At 41.8% G+C, this 27,358-nt stretch overlaps 1 protein-coding gene across 2 annotated transcripts in view; it reads right to left on the reverse strand.

Moving 5' to 3' along the window:
- DEPTOR (DEP domain containing MTOR interacting protein) overlaps positions 1-27,358 on the reverse strand; it is a 130,473-nt gene that overhangs the window by 30,047 nt on the left and 73,068 nt on the right. For both annotated transcript variants that reach the window (XM_031439556.2, XM_010988416.3), the window contains 4 exons: positions 16,364-16,549; positions 14,347-14,481; positions 9,915-9,985; positions 7,958-8,062 (listed from right to left, as the gene is read on the reverse strand). In XM_031439556.2, the coding sequence (XP_031295416.1) occupies positions 7,958-8,062; positions 9,915-9,985; positions 14,347-14,481; positions 16,364-16,549 (497 nt within the window). The remainder of the gene's footprint in view (positions 1-7,957; positions 8,063-9,914; positions 9,986-14,346; positions 14,482-16,363; positions 16,550-27,358) is intronic.

The raw sequence follows: 27,358 nt of genomic DNA on the forward strand, positions 1-27,358 counted from the left end.
GAACTCGAGGATTTCCAGGACTGAAGAAACCATCAGACTTATCCTCTAGGCTGGATGCTGACCACCTATTAGAGCTGTGCTCCGCGTAGCCATACTGCAGGGAAGGCAGGGCAACATGCTCCCCTCACCGACCCTATGAGGGCGACTCCACATACATACTCATTGACCAGAGAAGAAAAGCCCCAGAAAAACAAAATAATTTGCCAAACATCACAGAGCCATGAGGAGTGGAGCCAGGGTTCTGTCTGACTTTAAAAACCTAAACTAATTTCTGGTGACAGAAATCGTACCAGTGGTTGCCTGTGGTGGGAGGGGACTGACGGGAAAAAGGCAGGGAGGGAAATTTCTGGAGTGTTGGAACGTGCTATGTTCTAACTGGCAATTACACAGGTGTATACATTTGGCAAAACCTATCAAATTGTATTCTTAAAAGCTGTGTGTTTTGTCATTGGAAAATTATGACTCAATTTAAAACAAAATTTTATAAATCTCTTAAGCTTTCCTCCCTGAATTCATGCATTGTCACTGGGAGTGACCTAGTCACCAAAGGGGAAAAAACTGCCTCTTGGAGTGTAAAAAAAAATCTTCCTCCTTTAATATATAAAACATGTAATTACATATATGCACACACATACGGTCCATAAACACATGATTTATGGATGATTATCTGTGGTATCCATATCTCATGGTGAGGGATAATCAGGGAAAAAATGTTTTAAACAGGCTCTTCAAGGGGAAAATAAAAAATCGGTTGAGAAACACTGCTCTAACTCATTGCTACCCTTCCTTCCAAAATTCTCTTCATACTTGAGTCCAGTCTTAGCTTTCATTCTCTTCTTCCAAGGAACAGTGTTTCCCTTCAGGTTTCTTCTTTATGGAATCAACCCTCCGTGTGTGCACGTATACACATCTGCACACATGAACACACGACAACCATGCGCATCACGTGGACACACATGCACACAACACACACACGTACACCCATACACGAAGCACACAGTTACACGTAGGTCTACATGATTTCCATTCATTCTTTAGGTCCCAGCTCAAGCAGGCCTCCCTCAGAGGAAGTGTTGCCTGTCACCCCTCCCACTGTCCCACAAAAATTAGAAGCACTAGTCCTTTTCTTCACAGCTCTCATGTCTGTTTATAATTATATACTTCAGAGCGGAATTATTTGATGAATGTCTCTCTCCCTCTTGACTGTAAATCCCATGAAAGCCTAACAGGATGTCTGGCTCATGGTAGGTGGTCAATAAATACTAACTGAACAAAGAACTGGGCGAAGTTGCCTTGTCTTGTCCGGGGCTGTCAGAGCCTGACATGAAGGATGGCTCCCGGCCAAGGAAGGGCACAGAGCAGAGAGGGGGTCTGAGCTGAGGCCCCGAGAAACGGCCTCTGGTGCTGGCAGGGCCCCCTGAGCGGTCACTCTTCCCTCCGACCACGCCCAGCAGCAGGCAAAGGCACACCGGCCCCTCCCCGTCCTGTTGCTGAGAAACGACGACTCCGCTAGACAAAGCAGCACAGCACGTCAGACAACCCCTTTCGTCCCCATACCTGACTTCCCCGAACTCAGCGGGAAAGGAACTACTTTCAAAACATCACAGGATGCAACTTTTTTCACCTGTGTTGATCATCATCCTACCGTTTGCTGCTTCAGTGCCCAAACTGTCTTGGCTAAATTAAGTAGGAACTATGGATGGTTTGCCCAACCTGGTCTCTCTTGGTTCGGAAGGAAAATTCCATGAAATTTACAGGTTTGTTGCTATGGGACAGAGAGACCAAAAAGCTGGATTTTGACGTTTTTCCTCTATATGAGACATAGAAATTTTTGAAAGGGGTTAAAAAAGAACACAATGACCGCTAATTCCTTACTCTGACTCAGACAGACTTGTCTCTATACACGCATACAAAGAAACAAACAAACAGTGCAAAGAGGCCCCATCCACAACCACATCCATCAATTCATCACAGCAGGAAACCAGAAAAGAAGCCAGGAGTCTTGAAATCCCTCTGAGAGTTGGCACGGGGTTGAGTGAAAACTTGAATACTGCTGCTCACAGGATTTAATTATTCCCACTAGAAAAAAATAAACTTTCCAGAAAAGAGTAAGGATATCTTTTGTTTCTTATTTGTAAATATGGCTCAAATTCCTTCGCAGTCTGAAGGCTGAATGGTTTGCCCTGATAAGTGTTTGATTAAACTAACAAAAGTGAGTTTTTTACGTCTTTCGCTTGGATGACCCTGCAAGATCTAGTCCTGACCTAGGTGAGGGGCTGGTGCCAAGAATAAAAATTGTTTATTTGATCTTGTTCAAGCCAAGGCAGGTGAACACGTGACCACCCCAACAATTCATTTTGAACTGAATACAAATTCTCCACGCAAGAGACATGAAAGGTCTTGCATCCATGAGTAGTTCACAAGGTGTTCAAGGTTTTATTGGACTATATCCTCTATCGGGTTCTGCCTCATGGGTTTGTATTTTTTGAAATAACGCAATAGGAAGAATTATTAGGACTTTGGGGCAGAGAGACCAGGTTGGAATCTAGCTCTGACATTTACAAGCTGGGTGACCTTGGGAAAGGGAGTAACTAGGTCTCAGTTTCCTCATTTTCAAGGTAGGGGGAACACTACCCACCCACCTTCAAGAGTTGTCAGACAATATATGAAATGATGTGTGTGAAACGTGTGGGAACACTATGCAGGTATTTCAATGAGTAAATTCCTCAGCCTTTCTAGAGAAGCACCAACTCATTGGATCATTCGACAGATTCACTTCCAGCACTTACTAAATGCCAGGAGTTGTGCTAAGTGCTGGGAACACAGTAGTTAAGACAGACGAGGTCTGTACATTTACAGAGCTACAGGAGACAGATTATAAACGTTAAGTACTATTATCAGATGCTGATAAATGTTATGTCTTAAAAAAATAAGGCAGGGTAATGTGATAAAAAAAAGTAAGTGGAGGAAGAGAGGGTATTTAAAGGCTTCTCTGAAAAATTAACATTTAATTTCAGATTTAGACGACAACAGCGGAACCGTCATTCAGTCTTAGGTCAACGGAGCTACAGCAAAACAGGTTTGGAGCTCCTGTTATGATCTACAAAGGACCCAGAACATGGATTCTGTAGGCCATAGCCGGTGTCTGGAATTTATGCTCGTTGTAATGGGAAGCCATTAAAGTATTTAAGAGCCAGAGTCACGTAATTAGATTTACTTGAGGGGCAGACAGAGAAACAATCATATATTTGGCGGGGGGAGGGTGGTAATTAGGGTGATTTGTTTGTTTATTTATTTACTTTTAGAAGAGGTACTGGGGATTGAACCCAGGACCCTGGGCATGCTAAGTATGTGCTCCACCATTTGAGTTATACCCTCCCTGCCATGATGTACTTACTTGTGAGATGTAAAATTCTGCCCTGACCAGAGTGGAAGGAAGCCACTAAAGGATCATGCAAAGTGAAGTTATGATTAGATAATGTCATCCAGAAAAGAGTTTACACTTGATGTGATTAAAAAAAAAAAGAGGATGTCATTAAAGGTTGTGGCAAGAAGCCAAGTTTAAGTGATAGTCATCAGACTGTAGCCTGTAGAATGTCTTGGAGGAGGAACTTTATCCCTTTTCAAAGTAGCAGAGAAGAGGTAAGAAACACAATGATTCCTCCTGGAACCATTTCTTCCTCCAGGATTTTAGTATTTAGATGCTGATACTTAAGTGGACTCATGCACAGAAAGAGCCTAGAATGGTGCAGGGTCAGGCATACAGAAGACACTCAATAATGGGTAGCTCCTTCTCTTCTTTCCTCCTTTCCCCACTGTGCTGAAAAGGACCAGAAGCTACTGGTAAGCAATCCCTAAAGGATGAGTGAAGAGTTGCCAAAGGGAAATGTAGTGAACAACCTCTTTTAGGTGAAAATGCATTACATGGGTTGACTCGACTTTTGATGGTTGCCATATTTCATGCTCCATTCTAGAGTTACAATGCCAAAGAAAGGTCCTCCTAGCCAGAGGTTCACAGATTTCATTTTTTAAATAAAAGAACCTTCAAAATAGGAATAACTCCAAATTCAGAGATGCTGGATCAAGGGAGAATTCTAAAGGGACTCTGGTCATTGTTCTGTCGGCCGGAAGCGGGAGGAGAGGAGTACGAAATAACAACTTATAATTCATTGTTCTCTTTTTAATGTGGGTCTTGATTCAGACAAAACTAAAAATAAGGTTATAGTTTGGGGCCTCCTGTAACATCTGTTCCCTTTTTGGTCTCTGGGAACAAATACACTACTACTGTAGGAAGAGGAGAAGGTAACTGGAAGGGAAGAAGAGAGATGGACCAGAGGAGAAATAAAATTTTCGTACAAGCTAGAGATGGTGTAAAAGTCTTTTGACTGAAGCACTTAAAACTCAGTTCCATTTACAACTGAAGTCAGGATGGAACCTTCCCTGGCCTGCATCTCAGCAATGCCATCCTGAGCTAAGTTGCCTGACCCAGCCCCTACCAGCCTAGGTCAGCTGTGAGGAGACTGTGGGCACAGACTGCTCTGGGCATTGGGGCTGGGTCACAGAGCTCTCTCTCCAATCCAGAGAAGTCAGGCGGGTCTTACCACTCTCCTTAAGGACACATTTTCTCTGGAGCTCTTCCAGAATTTCTAGAGAAGTAATTTTGTGTGTGTGTGCACGTTCTTTTTCATAGAGTCAGTTTACAATGCTGTTTCAACTTCTGGTGTACAGCATAATGTCTCAGTCATACATGTACACACACATATCCCTTTTCACATTCTTTTTAAGTTAAGTAAATTTTAATACAGACAAGAAAGTCTCCCCTCATCATGGATTAAAGGTTCCTTTTAAACCAGGCAAAGAGCCCTTCTTTGGGCCTGGGAAGGTCGAGAAGTGTTAGGTGAATATAGCACTCAGTCTCTTCAGTCTGGGGCCTGTCCTGTCCACATCCTCGTGGCCCATCTCTTAAAATTTTCCAAGCCCCATAAAAAGGTAAAATAAAAGAGAGAAATGGTAAACACACACACACAACTTAGTTACAAAATGCTTTCTGTTTTGGCAAGTAAAGCAGTGAAATGAAGCAGCAACAGTAAAAGCATAAAATGTTCCGTAGATGGAAAGGCCACAAAGGCCCAGATACAAAGCTCTGTCTACACTGGAGAAGAGAAGGGCTGGGGCCTGAGGGCTGAGCCTGGTCTTCTGTGGAGACAGTGACACTGAAAGTAAAGTGGGACACTCTACACTGTCCTGGGCCGGTCCTTGCTAGTCGGAGATGCCAAGAGGAGGCTTCTGGCCAGAGTTTTGGGCAATTTCTACCACCCGGACCACACAGGTCAATGATGGCCCAGGTCAGCAGATCCTTCCCCAGGGACACACTCCTGCAGGGTCACCTCCGCTCCCCCTCAACAGAGCACCGCACAACCAGACATGCTGCCCTGCCGTCTGAGAGCAGGAGTGATGGCCCGGGTCGCTGCAAACAAGCCTCTAGGACTGGATCACACAAATGGCTTTTTATATAAGTAAAGTTATTTTATAACAAATATATATGGTAAAAATAGGAAATAATTTATTCAGCATTTTCTATAACAAAATAGCAGACTAAGTAATTTAAAGGAATATGCCCAAGTAAATTATGTGGAAGAGCATGCTATTTCCTGTCATTTTCATGTAACCAACAGTACAATTGGTATATATTCATTCCAGTACAGTTTGACCAAAGGCAGCTTCTTAGAACAGGGCTATATCTTAATCTTAATAGAAATGTTGTGTTAGATAGTTTAAACAGATTTTTTCCCCCTACTGGGTTCACCTGCATTTTTAGTATGCTAATATGCTTTTTGTAAACTCCAACAGGGGAATAAAGTGTGCAGCAGTTTAAAACTGTTTTGATCACAGAACCTCAAGACAGTATATTTTGCTAGACCAGAGTGCTGTATAATACAATTTTGGAAATGCTGTTCTACTGAATTCTGTCCTGTCCTACAACACATGAAAACCATCCTACACTCCCCTCTAAGAAACTAAGACTACAAACCACCTGGAGTATTAGCTTCTGAAGTTGGAAAAAAAAAAATACCAGGTTGCCCTATCAGGGTATATACATTAAGGAGTTAATTAATTAATCAGTTGACAATGCCTAGAACAGTTATGCGCGTTAATCAAGATGAACTGAAATCAATTAAACACACTTGGCTAAGCAAAAGCCAGGTCTCTAGCTGCAATGTCAATCCACTGCCTTCCTCAAAGGAGATGTGCTTTTAAGTTAAAGCCCCATGCGAGTGAGTACACGCTCAGAACCGAAGCGCTCTGCCAAAAATAATTTATACTTAGGTACTTTACTGTGGAAATAAAATATAAAACCCTCCCCACAGCCAAGAGTTCCATTAGAAAATGAAAAATTCAGCCTCGGCACAGATACAAATGCTTTTGGCAAACTTTCCTGCTCTGGGCTTGTTTGGTGTTCTGCCCACTGCAGCGCTCATGAGGAGGACGGGCCTCTAACACAGACAGACCGAGCCAACAAGGCTTCTGTTAACTTGCCCACAGCACAGGACCGGGTGAGACTCTGCCTCCCTGGATGAAGGAGGCGTTCAAATCAGGGGGCAGAGTCGACCCCGAATCCTACCAGCACCGATTACTCAGACTGGCCGTAATCTCTGCTCGGGACTCCCTTGAGCTGGTCTCAGCCGCTCACCTCTCTTTTCTAGTACATTAAACCATTGCCAGAGGGTAAGTGCTAGAAATCAGAGCTGTGGAGATCTAAACTGTGCCTACTGCTTTACTGGTTTACTGCTCTAGGAGAAGGACTGATGCAGGAGGATCAAAGTAGTGAGGAAATGAAGAGGGAAATAATCCATCGCTTTCAAGTTCTTTGCATCCCCCCTTGGCCCCAGATAATCAAGAGATAAATGTCCTCTGTGAAAAGTTTTACAGATGACAGAACAAAACTGTGCTAGATAAATGTGTTTTGAAGCAGAAACTAGTGTTCTCAACATCCTCTTATACCGTATTTCTTTACAAAAAAAAAATGAGTGTATATATATATATATATGTATTTGCATGTACGTGTGTATGTATATATGTATATACATGTACAAGAAGTCTGGAAGAATATAAATCAAAATATTAACAACGTATTTATTAACACAATAAATTAAGTTTATTGTATCTCAATCAGACTTCAGTAGAGGCGCTTGAAAATGTTAACAGTGGTTATCTCTGAGTTAGGCAAGATTATTGGCAATTATAATTTTTCATTCCTGCTTGTCTGTATTTTCCAGATTTTCCTGACTTTAGAGTCATTCCTTTAATACTTAAAATATGTAAAAATTATTTTCAAAAACCTCAGCTAATTCGTTCAGTTTTTTGATATGTGTGTAGTTCTTTGTACTTTATCAAGTGTTTCCGCATATTTAATCCATCAAACAGCAGAACGAAATATGATTCCGTTCTCAGAGGAGACAGCCTCTGGGACGTCACAGAACTTGTTCAAAGTCAGAGCTGGTGAGTAGAAACATCAAAATATGAATCCAGCTCTCCTCTTCCAAATTCCATGACTTTTGTTCTCTTTCTCTCACTAGTCCCTGTTTCTTACGGCCCTGCGTGCTCTACTGGATACATAAACGCCACAAGAATACGCTTTGTGTGGAACAGAAGCAGTAGAGTTATTACATAAGATTTAAGCAAAAAGGAAAAATTCTTTTTCAAACTCAGTATTGGTTAAGGAGAGAGACAGGGAAAAACCAAGGGAGGTCTGGGGACCAAGGAGGCGCAGCCAGAGTGAGAGGAAAACTTACCCTCCCACTTGCTACATCGTATGCTTTTGGCTTCATTTCAACCTCATTCAGAAAGGGAAAAGGAAATGACAAAAACGGAACCAAACACATAGGGAAAGAGGTACACATGGCAGCAAACAATGAAGCAGAGCTGAGGTACTTAGACGCGGCTCGACTAGTGGTACCTTCATCCCCGCAGCAGCCGCGGGGCCGCTGGGGTCCACGGCCTGGATGTGGCAGGGCTTGCTTCCTCGCACCACAAAGCCCCAGCCAACGGCGTCACCGACAATCTAGAGAGGAAAACCACAATTAGCAATCAGCAGACGGTCCCTGGCAACTTGCCCGGACTTCCAAGAGAGAGAAAGTGCACGCCGTGAGGTACCCCGTCTCCATTTCATCTCTCCCCTGTCAGGGGAACGGAACGCTTTCCTTCTATCGCAAATACAGGCTTATATATCTAAGTGGAAAATGTGGTCAAGAAGCACTTGTTTGGCAGAAAGAAGCTTCTTCTGTGAGGTTACGACTCAAATAACTGGCAGAATGCCTCTTTCTTAGGCTACTATGCAGTTTAATATCAGACTCGAATGGAAAGTTTAGAAGATCTTAAAAACGTGGTTGAAATTTCTCTCCAGACCCCATCTCTCTTCCAAGTTTGTCCGCTTCCCCTGCATCCAAATGATACTTTCTTGATGATCTTGCTACCTCACTGAACTCTAAAGTGTAACAATTTAAATTACTAAGGGTAGGACGCATGAAGAATCTTGGCTTTCTTGAAACACAATTTTCTCCACCAAGGAAAGACAGTGAAAAAGTGCATAAAGTTCACAATTTACAAGTCAACTCTGGTCCAAAAGTTGTTTGAAACTGGAGGGTGCCCCTTCCTACAGAGTCATAATTAAAATTGGCAGTTTCATTCCCAAGCAGCTCCCAGCCATGTCTCTAAGACATAACCCAACTGAAATACAGATGAAAGCCATTCAGTCAATTACTAGCAACGCTGGCACTGATATTTAAAACCAAAAAGACATACACTTTAAAAATGTAATTCACTGTCTCTCGAATGCTGGAGATGGAGGAAAAACAGGGAAGCAGATGAAATGTTTTGTGAATACTCTCAAAAAGGCTTTTAGGGCAGGTTTAATATCAATGAACTCTTAGTTTCTGCTTGTCTGAGAAGTTCTTTTTGGGCACTTTGCTGGCTTTTGGGTTTGCTGCTATTGTTCATGATACCTAATTCCACTTCCAGATGCACAGTGTACCTGTTCCCCGATACAGACACATCACCAGTGTTTCTTTCTCATGACCTGTACAACTGAGTCCCCCAAGTTTAACTCCTGAGTGCTCAGAACGTGGAGCGGTCCTTGACAAAAGTTTGCAGCATGAATGAGTGTGGAAAGATGTTTTTCCTCCCTGAGGTAAATAAAACAAAAGTTAGAAAAGTGACGCAAAGAGAAGTGTTTTAAAGAGGACGTCGCTGAAGATGTGAGGAGACAAAGAAAGAGGCCAGGGGATGGAAAGTGGGTGACACGATACCAAGCAGAGCACTTGGAGTCTGTTTGAAGGAACCAGTGAGACCCCAGAAGAAGAGGGAAGCCTGAAGGACCTCCGAGAAAGGGCAGGTGGTCCGGAGGTGCTCCCAGGTACACAGTGCACCCAAATCAGGTGCTCATATAGCTCAAGGCATGATAACGTTGTCAAAAGCATCATTCCTTATGTAGAGCAATCAATCTATCCCATAGTTTTCTTTCTCTACCTTAAGACTTTCCTAATGTCTTAAATAATTTTTAGAGTTAACTGTAACGCAGAAGGAATTATTGGCATTTTTTGTTCTAGCATTTGCCTTTTAATCTGTAATTATATTAGAATATATTAGAATGAGTGCCTGATAGAAATCTTTTTTTAAGGATACATCAAAAGTAATTTTAAATGCTGTATTAATAATAAATTGTGTCAAGTCCTAATGCATCTTTGTGCCTAGGGGTCAATAAAGCTTACTATTTATTATAATGAAGCTAAAACAAAAGGGAAGTTGGGAGAAGCTTTTTTTCAATTTCGTTCCTAAGTTACAAATTGACGCGGTGACATGTTGACATGGCTGAGATCGATGAGCAGCAAGGGAGAAAAACGGAACAGTGCACCTACCGTGAACGTCTTCCTCGCATATGGAGCCCCGGGAGTCAGGAGTTCCTCAGAAGTGACCGGTCTTTTTAACACTGTAAGACAGATGCAGTGTCAAGGTACAAACCCTTCTGAACCCTCTGTTCATTTATTCAGGAGATATTTACTGAATGCCTCAAATGTGACATCAGGGAACAAAAGTGGCAAAGATCCCTGTCTCCCAGTTTCTAGTGTAGCCAACTAGAGACAGAATATATTAGCAAACATAAATAACCCTAAACCTAACTTACAGAGCTATGGCAAGAAGAAACAGAGCACGGTGAGAGTGCAGGGGTTGGGTAAGGAGTGGCTTGAAATTTTTCTGTAAAGGAAAAAACACTTTATACTTCTCCAATTTCTTTCTTTTAAATCTAGACATGCCTTCGACATGTCAAAGTTAAGAGAAATCCCAACTCTGGCAGTATGATAGCCATGTGTCCAGAACTAGCCCTGCACAACCCCCTCCCCCAACATACTGCACACATCCCATACAAAGGGGAAAAGTCTCACTATTTCCCTATTAATATCCCAGATTTCACGTCCACGTTGCCTTTTGCCCTGAATCGTAATACTGGTGAACTTTTCTGCATGCTTACCACGTTCTGGGCGCTATGCTAGGTGCTATAAATATATCCTCCTATTTAATCATCACAAGAATGAATGGGTTCGTTTCATCATTATCCCTATTCTATTAGGGAGAAAAGAGAAGCTGAGAAAAGTTAAATAGCTTGTGTGCAAGGTCTCAGACACAGCGGGTCAATGCTACAAGGCTCCTCTCATGTAGTGCTGTCTCCACAGTAAGCAGAAGAAAGGGCTCAGAAGCTCCAAAAGGTAGCTGTGTGCTGCCCTCCTGAGACATCCGTTCTCATCAGGTCATGCTAGTGGTCCACCAAGATGGTGAGGACCACAGTCAACTCCTGACTCGCGGGCTGCCTAAAAACTCAGCAAAAGTGAACTTCCGCATCCATCCTGTGCTCACTAAGAACTGGAGAATGGACTGCCACAACTGTCCAGAGCAGCCAGTGGGTTAGGGGGCAAGGACCACCCTATCCTAGTTATAGAGACATCATGAACTTGGGTCCACAAAGACACTGGAAAGGCCAGGGACGGAAGCCTAACCTGGCAAGAAGTGCCAGCCTCCAATTCCCTCTGCTGGTGGCCTTCAGAGGTCAGATGCCAGTCTCGGAACAGAAAGTGAAAGGCAGCGTGGGGAGAGGCCTGGACGCTCCACCAGCAGCTGTGCCCTGATAAGCACCTTCTCAGTTAGAGGCAACGAAGTGCTCCTTGTTGAGGTGACAGGTGGCTGGTGTTATTCCTTTTGCTTTCAGAAAGCTCATAAAAGAGAATGTAAGTTTATGTTGTCCCCAAAGAGGGAGAAGGCTGAATATCAAGAGCAAAGGTCTCAGCAGATGGTTGGGAGGCAAGAAAAGGGGTCTGTGGTTGAGAACTGTGACCTTTTTATTCCCTGCCAGAAAACTCTCTCCCCACCTCACCCCCTGCAATCCCTTCTGGGGTTTAAGAGTTTGGATGTAGGAATCGCAGTGTACTTGTGATATTTCCAACAATAGCGACCATTTATTTTACTACACTTTCTCTCTTTTTTTATTGAGATATAATTGACATATAACATTATATTAGTTTCAGTTTACAACATAATGATGTGTATGTTATGAAATGATCACCTAATCTAGTTAACATCCGTCACCTCACAGGGCTACAGATTTTTTTGTGATGAGAACTTTTAAGATATACTCTTAGCAACTTTCAAATATACAGCGCAGTATTATTAACCACAGTCACCACACTGTACATCACATCTCCAAGACTTCACTTATTTTATAACTAGAAATGTGCACCTTTCGACCCCCTTCACTCATTTTACCCACCCTCCCACCCGCCTCATCCCATCCCCTCCTCTGGCAACCACCGATTTGAGTTGGCGGCTTTTTTGTTCGTTAAAGTCCATATACAAGTGAGATCATATGGTATTTGTCCTCTCATCTGACTTATTTCACTTAGCATAATGCCTTCAAGGTTCATCCATGTTGACGCAAATGGCAGAATTTCCTTCATTTTCATGGCTGAATAATATTCCATTATTAATTTTCCTTATCCATTCATCCACTGATGGACACTTAGGTTGTTTCCATGTCTTGGCTATTGTAAACAATGCTGCAGTAAACATGGGGGTGCAGATAACTTTCCAAATTAGAATTAGATAAATACCCAGAAGTGAAATTCCTGGACCACAAGGTAGTTCTATTTGTAATATTTTTAGGAACCTCCATACCATTTTCCATAGTGGTCGCATCAATTTACACTCCCACCAACAGTGCATGAGGGTTCCCTTTCTCCACATCCTCACCAATATTTGTTGTTACTTATCTTTTTGATAACAGTCATTCTGAGACATGAGGTGACTGACATCTCACTGTAGTTTTGAATCACATTATATTGTAATATTTGGCAATAATACTGACCATTTGTTTTAATATACTTTCTCTCTTTCTTACGTTGAAAACGTAGAAACTTTGAAACCAAGGGAATTATTTCCAGCTTTCTCTTTTCACATTCTTAGGAATTTATTTACTCTTTACAATGATACTATGTTATTTTCTGTAGCACTTTTTTTACCTGGCTTAAGGCATTTACGTACAGTAGTAAAAAATATACATATCCTGATGTGTATCTAATGATTAATTTTAAATGCCTTACTGTGAAGTCTGCTTATTTCCTTAAGAAAAAAAAAATCACAGATGAGCTCACTGCATCTTGGGAATCCTCCGAACTCAGAGTGAAAGAGGAGCTGGTCAGAATATGGCTAAGAGGTAGGACACAATTAAGTCCTGACCTGCTGGTCCTTAGAGAGCCCCCCTAAGGCAACTTGACCTATCTTTTCTGCCTGCATATCAGTAAAATTTTCCCTCTGAGCCAAGAGGGTAAAGAGAATGAAGAAACAATGCAAACCCACCTCAGGGAAGATGAATGCGCAGTTAATTTAAGTAAAATCAACACTTTGTTCATCTTCTACTATTGTAAGCAATCAAAAACATGTAAAATGGCTTCATCACAACTGACCCTTTCCTGAAACTGAATTCTTTTGGTTCTAACTTTGAGGTGTCCATCAAGGCTCCAAACATGCTATTTCTAAGAATGTACTTCTTCTCATTCTATCTTATCAGTGATGCTCTATTAATTGAAAAACCCAGTAGTATGTGGGTGCTCGATGATTTTCCAGCCAGAGGCAGCAAGTTTCTTCATACCTTTGCAGGTTACAATTTTATTCTCAGAGCTAACCCTCCAGAAGGCAGAGGGAAGAAAAGTTAGGAAAAAAACGCACTTGCCTAGAGAATAGCATTAGATGTCAGTTTTCTCTTAAAGTCCTATAACAACATCTCTTTGTCCTTATTCTCATGGATGCGTAATTTTCTTTTTCATCCAAGAGATGATGTCCTCACTGAGGGATGAGGCCATGACCTCCTATCCTTGTATGAGGAAACAGCATGAACAAAGAAAAAAAAGTTTCTCCCCTGAAGGTGATATACTGAACTGAGGGTGGGCGGGGCACTAAACAAATGGCGGTGAAGGTGTTTTCAAGGCCATGGTTATCATGATGGACCACACAATATAATCCTGGGAAGGAGGTGGGGAAGGGATGGAATACAGGTTCCTGTGGGGCATAAGAACTGATTAGGTCAAGGAAGAATTATATCTAAGTACAAGTTCATTAACAATCTTTGTGCCTATTTTTCTTTTTTGGAATGTAGACGCCATGGAAGTTGGTGGGTAGGGTTTGAAACCACAAGGCACCAAGAGTCTATTGCAGGGACGGCTGGGTTTGCAGAGGTCCGAGCTTCTTCCTTCAGGGTGCCGAGACCCGACAGGTCTTTGCATCAGCTGCAATCCGGGGAAGCACTATTTCCCCTGCTGTTTGCTGCTCAAACCCTCCCTCGGGACTGAGAAGCTCCTCCAGCTATAGGGACTGCTAACAGCAGACAGCCCTCAGATGGCCAATGTTTTCAGCTGTCTTTGGAACTCTCTCTCCAAAGAAGCTGCCTTTCCCCAGGCCTCGCCATCCGTGCAGGGGCAGCCAACAGCCAATGACTGGCCAGTGTGAGGAGATAAAGGCCTGGCCGCCCACCCCAAGCTGGAATAACTCTCCAGGCCATCCCAGCTCTAGGGCTCCTCATGGGGTCTGAAGCCTCCACTGAGGCTGCACTGCAGCCCAGTTCTCCCTCTGCCCAAACCTACACCCTTCCCTCCCAGCAGGTGTTTCCGCCAGGAGCACGTGGGAAGGAGACTGCCACACACCAGCCTGCCGCCCGAGAATCCGCTTCGCAGGGCACCCAGCCTGCACATGCGCCCGAGTGCCCCGAACCATCACCGGCCGACACGACGCTACTTCTCCGCCACTCACCAGATTTGGGGTTGCAGAGCACAGGGGGGCTACTGCTGAGGGTGGGGCTGCTGCTGAAGTAGCCGCTGCTCCCGCAGCTGCTCATACTGCTCCTCCGGACGGCCGACACGATCTTGATCTCCTTGCTGGGGCTGACTGTGCGGGCCGAGAACACACACGGTCACGGAGGGTGGCGGGCGGCCTGGGATCCCCAGGGCTCACAGCGGCCAGGGACAGGGAGGCGGGCCACAGGCGCCAGAATAAAGCACTCTGGCCTTGGAGTCAGGAAAGCAAGGGTTTGAGTGGCAGCTCTGCCACTTACTGATAGTCCAGCCCCGGGCCATTCCCTTCCGTTTTCTGAGCCTCAGTTTCCCCAACTATGAAGTGGGAAGAACAATGCCATTTCATAGGACTGGTGCAGGGAGTGGATTATATAATAGATTTGAAAGTACTCAGCTACATAAAATATTATGTTAGGAAACTACCCAGCCGGGCTAAGCTGGAAGGATGTAAATTAAGCGCTGGTGAGACATTTCATGAATTAACGGTGATATTAAGTGCTTCCCGATTGAATACTAAATCATGAATCACCCAGAGCTACAGAAGGAGGAGGTTAAAATACAGAGCACAACTTCAGGCTTTGAAGGTGTATATGGGAGGCAGCAGCTTCAGTGGTCTGGTCTCTTCCTCTCTGCCATATGGCTCTCAGTATGGGGAGAACAAGGTATATGATGGGATGAAAGAACCCATGGAGAGGACTCCACTCAGTGCCTGGGAGGCACAAAGTCAGTGCTGGCTTATATGGTGACCACGGTTACTGTAGCCTCCTTCACATCATCGACACGTGTTCGCATCTGTCAGACCCACTTAAGAACAGTGAGGATGTGATGTGAATGGTTCCTCTGCATTTGCAGGAGACTGCAACCTTAAGGACACACAACTGTGTGCCTCTAAGCACAGGCTTAGGCTTCTGACCCTTGGCTGGTGTTGACTTTCCCAGAGCAGCTCTTGGTTTATTCTCTCCTCCATCCCAGCTGTGTCTGAGGAAACTGGGATGCAGAAGGCTGGGGAGCAGACAGTACAGTATAAGCACTGGAGTGAGACACAGCTGGCGTGAGACCCAGCACTCTCTAGCGGTGTAACCTTGAGTAAGCCACCCAATTGCTCTATGCCTCAGTTTCTTCACCGAGAAAGTGGAGATAAGAAAAGTCTTTCCCCGTAGAGTAACAGTGAGAATTAAACAAGAAAATTCAAGCAGGCAAGCCTGACTCCGAGCCAGTGGCACAGAAAGTTCTCAATACATCTAGCTGTCAGTATTCTCATGGTCACCTCCTATTCATAACCAAGAAACACGTTTTCATTTTGCCCTGGGTTTCAGGTTAAGCCCAGAACCGCCAAACCTTAGGCTAACCAGTTTCTTGAGTCAAGGTCAAGTTTTCAGAAGAAGTTACCCTGTGAAGCACCTCCCCCTCTTACACAGAATGACACATCAAGTGCACCTTTTTGGGATGAGTGGGGTTATCTCTGTCACAGTTAATTATACGGGACTGTCTGACCTTACACATAACAGCCCCAGGCTGCCGCGCTTCCTGTGCTCCTGTGTCTGCTCTACACAGTTTTGATGTGTTCTGTGTGGTAGACTGAAAATCAGTTGCCTTTTAGTTGTACATGCTCTCAGAAGTCTTTATTCATCCCTAAAATACATAGCTAGCTTTTCACTGCTGTGATTTAGAAAACTGGATAATTAATGATATGTAAGAACTATTTGTAAATGAAAAGTAAGTAAGGTATGAGTGAGAGCTTGAGCAGTCCTCTGTAATTCAAATACATGATATTGTAAAACAGACTTCATAGCACCTAAGTTGATTGCCCAGGAACAATTTCACTGTGTGTGTGTGTGTATTCTTTGGGGTCAGGGGTATGCTTCTTGTTTATAAATAAATAAAAATTTTCTGGAGAGCAGAATGGCACAAAGGTGAGCTACTACTACGCTATTTCTCAAAAGACAGATGTGATCAAACAAACAGAACTGACATACCTGACATAAAACTGGTGGATTTCCGATTGTCATGGCTCTGCTTCCTCAGGCAGAAGGGGCTGTCATGAGTTTCCTGGGAGGAGGGGTATTTCTCATTGAGCAGCTCCATCAGTCTTCGCCTCCGCCGGAAGTTCATTCTGAACTGGTAGAGGAGATTGCTGTCCACAAACGGGTGCTTGTTGGACACTGGGGAGAACAAACAACAGATGAGGACTGTCTGGCATCCTGGTGCACAAAGACCCCAGCCAACAGGGGCAAAAGTCTTCAGAAAGAGTTGAGTTTCACAGATGTCACAGTCCACACACGGTTTCAGATTCTTTCCATGTTCCCTGCACTTAGAAATTCTGCTAACCAGTTCCACTAGGGGAACTTTGCCTGACCTTACCTGCAATCTAAGTTATACTCTTCCTGGTGTTGTCCTGGCTCCTACTTTACCTCCATCAGAGCATTTATCACACCACTTTCTCATTGTCCATTGACTTCTCTGACTTTCCCACTAAACTCTAGGCTCTTGCGGGCAGTGATCATGGCTTCATTTAGTCATGTGTCCCCAGTGCCCAGCACAGTGCTTGTCCCATAGCAACACAGCCATTCATTTTTTTTTAACTTTTCATTTTGGAATAACTATAGACCCACAGAGAGTTGCAAAAATAATATAGAGACCACATAGCATGTGATTCCATTCATGTGAAAAGTCCAGAATAAGGAAATCTATAGAGACAGAGTAGACTGGTGGGTACCAGAGGCTGGAGGGTCTAGTGGGTAGGGAGTGTTAACTAAAGTGTGGGGTTCCTTTTTGAGGTGGTGAAATGGTCTAAAATTGACTGTGGTGATGACTGCACAGATCTGTGACTATGCTAAAAACCCAGTGACTTGTACGCTTTAATATGAGTGAATGGTAGGCTATATGAACTGTGTCTCCCTAAAGCTGCTGGGAAAACCAACAGCAATAAGAAATAGTACAGAGAGTCCCTGTGTACCCTTCACCCAGACACTTATGGAAATAACTAAAGTACAGATCAGACCAGGATATCAACATTAGGACAATCTATAGACCTTATTCAGATTTTACCAGTTTTTATGTGTACTCCTTACATGTGTGTGTCTTTTTATGCAATTTTATCACATGTATAGATCACTGTAACCAACACCACACTCAAGGCACCGAACTATTACAACAAGACAAAGGAACTCCCTCACGCTAACCCCTGACAGCCTCCCACTCCAAGTCCTTCACATCTGGTAACCGCTAGAATGTTCTCCACCTCTATAATGTTATCACTTAGAGAATTCTGTATAAATGGAATCAAACAGTATGTGGCTGTTGAAGATTGATGTTTAATGAATGAAAAGCTATCCAGATAAAGGCTGAGTAGTTCCTAAGGAAAATCTGCACTTCAGAATACCTAACCCTGCCAGGCTGTCAACCCCAAATCAGTAGTAACAACAGCTAACCTTCATAAAGCACTTCCTATGAATTCACTCTTTAAATGCTATTGGCATGCATTCATTCCTTTCATTATAACAACAGCCTGGGATACACTTACTGTTATTTTCTTCCATATTTTTTTGATGAAGAAACTGAAGCCCAGAGATTAGTTAAGACCCAAAGAAGACAGTAAATGGCAGAGGGAGAAACAGAACTACAGGTGTCACTCCAGAGTTCAAGTTCCAAATTACTATTCTCGACTGCCTCTGAGAACCAACTCCTATGCTTGTTTAGGCTCTTAAAAAGAACTGAAATAATGTTACATAAAACTGCAGGTGTACGGGTACCAGACTGAACTTACACCCAGTTCTGCATTACCATTTATATCTCAAGGATTTATCGTGGTTTGTTTGCAACTTCAGTTTTATGCTCTGCGTTCACGAATCGTGGAGTTGTGGAACAGTCAAGACATCACACCCCTAGAGCCAAGTTTCTAGGTCATTTTGGTCTCTGGGAAGTAACCAGGAATTCTGCAAACTGGCCAGCATCAAGCTGAAGTCTCAAACAACCCCTCAAAATTCAAAATACTTGACAGACTTCACCAAAAAAAAAAAAAAATAGCACATGAGAAGAAGCTCAGTTTCATTAGTTAATATGAAATGCACATTTTAAAAAACCAGAATTATTTATCTATGTTGAGCAAAAACAAGGCTGGCAAATACTAAATTTGATGGAGAGGGATATTTTCCACCTTTCATTCATTATTTAAATACTGACTCATTCTTCTTCATTTATACTATGAATACCTAGAGGTCAATCATCACTGCTCTTGAGAGCTAGAACTGCAAAGAGAAATTATACAGCACATTCTTGCCCTCGATAAGCTTACAGTCTAGCAAAGGTAATAAAACAAGTTCACGTGTAACTATAGTACCCAAGGGAAATTTCAAATATCTCAAAGGAATTAAATGTAAAGTGCTATGGAAATTCAGAAGAGAGATTATTTTAAGCCTGTGGGTGAAGAGTCAGCCCATCAGGGTTTAATAAAAGCCTCCGTGTCCACTGATTGCCATCTCTAGCCCACCCTGCTGAAGTCTGTCATAATTATACCATCCACTTAACTACATGCCACTGTACTAACTGTACAAGTAATACGCAATGCCATCCTCACCACCACTCTGTAAGGTAGACAGAGCCATTATCTTATTTTCACAGTGCAAAAATTGAGACTTAAGTTAGTTCAGGCCACACAACTATTGCTTCTGAACCCAAAGCAATGTGTTTACCTAGAAATACAGGCCACAAGAGCTTGGGAAAGACTCTAAAGTTATAGCAAAACGTCATCTTATCCAACACTCACTCCCAAGTTCATCACAGAATTCATCTTTATTTTCTTTCCGTCGTCCATACACCTAGCCCTAGGCAGTCTTTTGGGGACGCTTACCATGCTGTGGTGTAATATGGGTTTATCTGTTTAGAAGCAGGGGAGGAGGACATCTATTTTCCCATATAAGTCACTCGTCTCGAAAGCCCAGGCTGGGACTTTATCATTTCTGGCATCCTCAAATCTTGGACTACTAGTGTTTGGCTCACAGTAGGGGCTTGGTACATGGCTAGACATGAATCGCCAGTGGTAGGTAGTCAAAGAGATAAGTAGCCGGTCCAGAATACAGCTGACTTTGAACTATTCAGTGGCTAGTTTATGCAGCAGGTCTCCCCAAATCAACCTGTGGGCTCATGGTATGTCGTGAAGAGCGTGCTGGGACACAGGGAAATTGCAATGTTAAGGACAATGCATTTAGTTTTTCCCAAAACTAAGTCTATTCCATTTAAGGGCTTTCCTTTATTCTGAAATTATATCATCACAACTTTTTTTGTTGTTCACTCATCTATCCATTTAATTCAACTAACATTTATTGAGTGAGACTGACTACATGTCAGATCCTTTTCTTGTCCACAGTTTCATGAAATGATGGCAACAATAGAAGGTTTTTTTTTCCTTCAAGTATTCATTCTTGGCAAACTTTTTGTTTTGGGACTATGAAATTCAAAATTCTATAAACCACGAGGAAAACAATCTAATACAATGTATTAAGAATCATATTAACCCCTTTTATCAATAACGTTAACTGGTTCAACCGCCTCCACAGGTGTTTCACAAACAGCATCACATTCCTTCTAAGTCAACATCAGCAAATGCAGTGTAGGGTTGCAACTGTATTTATCACCCACATTTGCTAATGAATAATTTTTCTGGTTACATGACTATCAGAGTCTCAGAAAGGTGGGTCCCTATGAAGAGAGTACACACTGCCAACATTTAACCTAATACTTCATATGGGTGTTTCAGTCTTTAAATGGTGATACAACTAGTCACTTCGGCTAATGAATGACGTTGGCCACAAAGACAAACACATTTAATTCAGTAATCGTTCTGCATATTCTTAGTAAATAACACACTCTTGCATTCAGGAGATGCTAAATGCACCTTGGACCAAAAGATAAGCCAGTTACACTTTGATATAATATCTCCAAATAGTGGCTCTTTTGTGGACAGTCAAATTTTTACATAAATTTTCTACATCAGGAAGAGGGTACAGCTCAAGCAGTAGAGTGCACACTTAGCATGTGTGAGAAATTATATAACAAACTCCCAGTATCCCCAGTACCTCCTCTAATAAACAAACAAACAAACCAACCTAATTACCTCCCCATCCAAAAAATAAATAAAATAAAAAATTTACTATACCACTCCATTCAAGAATACTATAATAAAATTTTGTAGGTAAGTTACTTATTTATTTTCTGAGTGTATTGTGATTTTTTAAATCCTCAAGGTGACTTTGGCAACAGTGTCTTAAATTATAACCTGAAAATACATAGCACTGTTTATGCACTTAATGCCTACTGTTTTGTCTTTGTACAGTGAATTACACAAAACACTGGCTTTGGTATAAATCAATCCAGAAAAGCATTCTGAATCTAAACAACTTCCATAACAGATAAAAGTACTTTAAAAATATTTTTAAATTGAAGAGGAAATCTGACTAAGTTAATCTCCTCAGGCTTTAAGAGTCTGGCTGTGCCAGAGTTAAATTCACCCCCATTCTCCACCTCCCCAGCTCTATGCCACCTATACCTAAAAGGGTAAACCTACTGTCTAGGATAAGATACAAGGATTAAGTATAAATAGCCCTTACTCATCACATTCTCTCTCTAATAGTGTAGACGACCTTAAACATGACCAATCAGGGAAACAAGAACTGGATGAGATGCTAGAAAAGCCATGTTAAGCGTGATGCCAAGAAGATTGTGACAACTCAACAAACTGCACTTTTGTTATTTTACAACCAGTGTTGCTGTTTTTGTGTTAATCATCATTTGCTGATGATATATTGTCATTTGTCTTATGGAAATTCAATTCATGAGACACTACATTTAATGCTCCACTTCAATTTTTGTTCTCTTTTTTTTTTAAGTATACTCAATTTACAATGTTGTGTTAATTTCTGCTGTACAGCATAGTGATTCATTTATTCATATATATGTGTTCCTTTTTCATATTCTTTTTCATTATTGGCCATGACAAGGTATTGCATATAGTTCCCTGTGCTATACAGTAGGACCTTGCTGTTTATCTATTTTATATATAGTAGTTAGTGTCTGCAAATCCCGAACTCTCAATTTATCCCTTCCTACCCTTTTCCCACTTCAATTTTCAAGGACTTATTTGGCTTTTGTGCCTTGGGAGCTGCCACACTCTGTGCAGTGAAGGTCTCCATGTGTTCCTCCTCCAGCTGTGGGGTTGGCACAGATGGAGTCAAATTCTTCTCTCAAAATAGAGAAGTGACAATTACGCGATTGTCGCTTGCATTGTTTTTAAAGAATTATTTTGCTGTTAAAAGGGTTCTTTTCCTCCTCCTTCTCATTAGAAGTGTAATAACACAAACACTGAATTTCATATATTTGCTGTTCATGAGTGTAGCCCTAGGTGTAACACAGGTAGTCATAGTTATAAAAGCTGAGAGTGCAGGTGGACAGCCATGTTACAGCATCAATCTATTGCAGGTAACATCGCTCACCTGTTTAACCAGCTGAGCACCCAGTAAGCGTCAGGCACTATCCCAGCTATCTCAGCATGCCGATGGGACCATGACACCTTCACCTGCTCATCCTGCCCATCAATACCAAAGTCTGCTAGATGAGACATTGTTTTGTATTGGAACAAAACACTTAAGTTGGGACTTTACTGAAAACTCTCTTAAGCTGAATAACTTTTAGAAAATAGTATCACACAATGAAAAGCAAAGCTTCCAGGGTCAGATGACCCCAGTTTTGCTCCCAGTTCTACCACTTTTACGAGCTGAGTGATTTGGGCAACTTACTAAATGTAAGCTTCAAACTTTTTGCATAGTTTTGCTGTGAAGACAAAACGGGATAACTTACGTAAGAGACTTGGAATGGTATCTGATATATGATGTTTTAAGTGTTCTTTTTAGACTCCTAAAGACTCACTACAGCCTTTGGTCTCCTAAGTTCTTGCAAATAACCCATTTCTTTTGTCTTTTCTGCCCCTCTTTCAAAGAACACTTTGCCCAGCTCCCATGAGCAGTTCCATCACCTTTTACTGGTGAAAAATAAAAAATTTAAGCAGAGATCCGGTTCAAGTTTGGCAAGTATCCCATGAGAAGATATTTGAATCTGAAAAGTCAAAGAACAGCAGGAAGGAAAGGAGTGAGTTAAGACACAGGAAGTTTTAAGAAGTAATTAGATTAAGAAAGCCAAATATTTCTTTTTCACAGCCATCAATTACATAGGTAGAGTCTCAAGAAATAAAAATGGCTAAATGACATGTAGTTTATATTCCAGACAGTGAAACGCATTGATTCTTTCTACATTTTAACATGACATTCTCCATATTAAATACAAAAATCATCTGCTATGGTATGTGCAGCTGAACTGTAATAATTCTACCTAATAAAACTGAAAAAGGAGAAAAAAAATCATCTGCTATGTAAGCAAGTTGCTCTTTGTTAAACACAGAAAAAATAACCTAAAATCTAGGGGGAAAAAAATTAAAGAGAAGGAAAGAAAAATCAAGGACGAGAACAGTGATTGGTGTCTCTAAATCTTGAGGTCATTCAATTCTTCATCTCTCAGATCCCAGTGCTCACAGGACCTTTAGATTATAGTAAATGCTGTGACATATGTAATTTAACAAATTTCGTCCTCTGCTCCTTGAGGAGATACATTTTTTAAGAGGTGTACAGCAGCATTGTTTGCAACTACACAAACATGGAACCAAGACTGATGTCTAGCAACAGAGGAATAGTTGACTGAATTGCCCCTTGAGAATATGAATCTCTAAACAGGAAGAAGAGACAATGTTCAAAGCTTACCCGCAGTACCTAATATTCTAGTTGTGCTCTTAACACAGCTGTAATTGAAAACTGACATTTTTTTATGCATCCAATTTATAATCTCTGGGACTTTCCAAGCCTTCCCTTTTGCATTGGTGGAATTCTCTAGGGGCACAAGGGGCTTGGCTTGGCTTAGTATTAAATGAGAATAAAACAGAAGGAAAAGCAGCCATAGCCAGAAAGCCGAAGCAATGTAAATACAAACTGATCGTATTGTTTAGGGAAGTGGGGGAGCTGCAGAAGCACTAAACTCACGATGTTGATATTTGGTGAAAGAGAACAGACCCCTATTATTCTCTGCAGGCCTTTACTTTCCAGGAAGCACAAAGGAAACATGATGGAGGCTACCGAAAGAACAAAGTGACGTAGGTCAGATAGATTTTTTCCCTTGGTGAACAATGTGGCTACATTTTTTTGCCCTTATAAATTATTAGGATGATTTTAGCAAAGACACTTTTAAAAGTGGGTTATCTGAAAGAAGGAACATTGGCTTCTATTCCACTCACGCACATAGTCTAAAGATGAATATGAAAACTTATCATCTCAAGCCCTGCAAGTTCGGCTGAATATAAAAGACATTTTAAGCTACTTATCTAGTTGGAGGGAGGGAGGTCACATACTTTCTTCCATCCTTGAAACGTGTGCTGGCAGATGACATAACACAACAGACATCATGAAATAAGCAACTGAATCTGGCAGTGTGATAAGAAAAGAAGGTAACAAGGCGGGGGTTGGGGGGGTAAAGAGAAGAATGTGCAGATATCAACTGTTCCTTGGTTAGCACTTCATCAGAACTTTTCAAAAGTTTTAGAGTTTAGAAGAGTCAAAAGAAGTCTTCAAAAGACAGGGGGAAAAGGATAATGATTATTATAAAGAGGAAGAAGAAAGCCCTGCAAAGGATGCGGTTAAGGGAGCCATGACTACAACTGCAAGCGGATGTCAAAGCTAAAACTCTTCAAGGTCACCTTATAGAGATGGAAGACCCTCACTAGCTGCCATGATTAACACCCGTACCACCGTGACTTTCCACAGCCGCGGAAATGGGTGTGGCTCACCTCTTCGCCCAGTGTACAAAGGTGGGGGAAGCATCACTCTGGGCCATCCAGGATGTCACCCTGTCCTACTGCTGGCTCCATTTTCTCTTGCTTTCCTTTTTATATCCAAATCATCCTTCTACCCCCTTCTAAGAAGATCATTTGGCAACTACAGACATTGCTTAAGAGTACGGACAAACTTCAAGGCTTAACAGATGGGAGATCTAGTTCTCAGTCAGATTCAGTGTTCCTAAAAGGCAAATAATTTTATTAAAATAAAAAATAATGAAATATGAAAAAAATAAAAACATAGAGGGCAAATAAATTCTGTGTATGAAAATGCTGCACCTTCCCTGCCAACGAAAGCTTTCCGTTGTTTCCCACATCCAGGGACAGACTGGACTCTGTTTGCCTCCCTGCTCCTGCTAGCTCACAGTCCTGCATAGCCCAAGCACCTCAAGTCACTCAGTATTGTTGTATATTAAAAAAAAAAATTGTCAAGACTAAAAAATATCAGTATTATACTTGTTTAATCATGCGTCTGTTGGAAAACATGAATTGAGCATTAACTGCAGCAGCAGATTAAAGCTATTTTTCTAAAGAAAATCTAAGCTGCACTCAAGGCCGTAACTGCCCATCTCAAACCATCCTAAAGGAATAAGGGAGCCGAAAGAGCTCCGTTTCCCAAAGCAGCACACGTCCTTGACTCAAGAAGGCTAAGCAAGTGTGTGTGAGTGCTTGTGCCACTTGCGGACAGTTAGGTGCTTGGGATACACCACTCTTCAAAAGGCAGTAACAACAGCGAGGCAGAGAACTAAAATCATTACTTCCTGAGCACTGACAACATTAAGAGGAGGATATGAAAGCAGGAAATTGATTTCAGGGTAGAAAGTCCTATTAACTGATATTACTAAGACAAAACACTTCACATTCACAAAGTTAGAACCCAATTACACTAATTTAATTGACTGAAGGGAGGAAAGGGGGTGGAAAAGAGAAGCGGAAAAAGGATCCACGTAAGACAGCAGAAAAGAAGCAATTCAAAACATGACATTGTGACTGTACAGGTTTCTGCAGCTTTTGGGGTCTTACTGCCAGAAAAGTCAAGTTAATAAACAGATGGAAGGTCAAATTATATTTTATTCTTCTTTATGCATCTTTAAATAATAGCTAGGTGCATTCCAAAGACTAGAACATCATATTGTTAGTAACAAGATTCAGAACAAAAGGTATGTTTTTCAGGGATGAGGTTGTTTTTCAGAGACTAATTCATATTATAAGTGCAGTGAGGTCTGAAAACAAATTTATTTTGTCTGGCAAATGGAATACCTCACATACATAATTCAATGAAAGAAATCTAACTCTGTTCTAGATCTTTTGGAATTGCTGCATAAATCCAAGGACCTTTAGTGTTGACTTATTTTAAAAAGTATATATTCAGCATAGAGTATGTATAAGATATTGTTTAAGACCAGCAATAAATGAGGCCATTAAACTTATATTAATCTCACCCACCAGGGCATCTGAGGATGAGGATCTATCGATGATGACAATGATGACCGTAACAATCAGCTGACATGTATTGAGTGATACATCGTGCCAGGCCCTACGCTAAGCACGTGGCATGACTCCACCATTCCGTTCTCAAAGCAGCACTATGATAGAGCTTTTATAATTATTCTTATTTTACAGAAGAGAGTACTGGAGATTACACAAGGTCAACTTGCCCAAGGTCCCAGTCATTAACTGGAAGATCCAACAGAGAAGTATTGACAGATTAACCCTGGAACCCTGTCCCTCGATCTCACTCGACTGTCTCCCCTTCCATAATAATGCCAAACAAGGAGGCACATGAGCTCAACAAACACATGAAAACAGAGTCTGCTTTTCTCCGTCTCATTTATTCCTGTCTCCAGGTTACAGAAGACAATCTGGCTGGGCATGTTTTCCACAATATTCTTCGCCAGGGCTTATTACCTTGAAATTGCTTATTAAAAGGACAGAGTGATGGTACGGCCAACCCCTCTGCCTTCAGATGGTCCTGGGGTGCACATCAGCTTCACTCTTTATTAAGTTATTTAACTTCCCTGAACTTCAACATTATTCATCTGTAAAATGAGTTGAAGAAGCAATGAAACAACACGGATAAAAGGCCTTTTAGAGTTTCTGGTCCATAGAGGCATTCAGTTAATGTTAACTATATGTGGGCCTCCAGCTCGAAGAGCTCATCCAGGGTGTCAGTGCCCCCAGGGACAACTTTCCAAGGCACCCTTCTTTTCAGACTTCACCCACATAGGGGAAGTGTCTGGAAGCAACTCTGGTTGGTTTGGGGGGAAAGGAGGAATCCTACCTAAACCAGATAAATTCAGCAGGGCCAACAACACAAAGAAGGACAGCCAGTGTGATGCTGGAGATAAGAGAATAAGTCCGACTCAGGAACCACTTCGTGTGAAAACCCATCAAAGCCTAATTCCCAGTTAACATCTTCTTACCATTCCCAGAAATGTTACCATATAACCTGTTGGTGCTTTACTGTACAGTAAATTTATTGGTGTCCCTTTTGAGGCTGAAGAGACTAGAACCCTTGAAGGGGGAAGAAGCAGATGTTCAGAAAAGGAAGATGCCAGTGGTGAGATTTAGTAGCTTTTAAAAAAAACGTCCTAATATATTTTCTATATTATTTATATTTATACTCACCTTTTCTTAAACAAAAAAGGAAGAAAAAAAGATAGGGAAAACCTCATCTACTTTTTTTTTTCTAATAAACTTGATATTATGGAATAATTTTAAATTTATTTAAAAAAGCTGCAAAGACAGTACAGCTAGTTCCTGTACGCTTCACCCAGCACCCCCAGTGTTCACAGAACCATAGTACATTGCTCAGAACTAAGACATCAACATTGGTTCACCCACCTGTTTTAAATCTAGCTTAGAGCTACGAGGCGCTCAGCTGTGGACACAGGAGGAAAACTGTTCCTTGGGAGCCCATGTCTCAGAGGGAAGGTCACTTAGTTACTTAATGAAAAAGACATCTGTCCTTGTGGCTGACAATGCTAGCTGCTTATCCAAAACCCATTCTCCCTTTCTTCCTCCTTTATTATTTGTACAGGGT

This window comes from Camelus dromedarius, chromosome 20 (assembly GCF_036321535.1).
Source record: "Camelus dromedarius isolate mCamDro1 chromosome 20, mCamDro1.pat, whole genome shotgun sequence".
NCBI lineage: Eukaryota > Metazoa > Chordata > Mammalia > Artiodactyla > Camelidae > Camelus > Camelus dromedarius.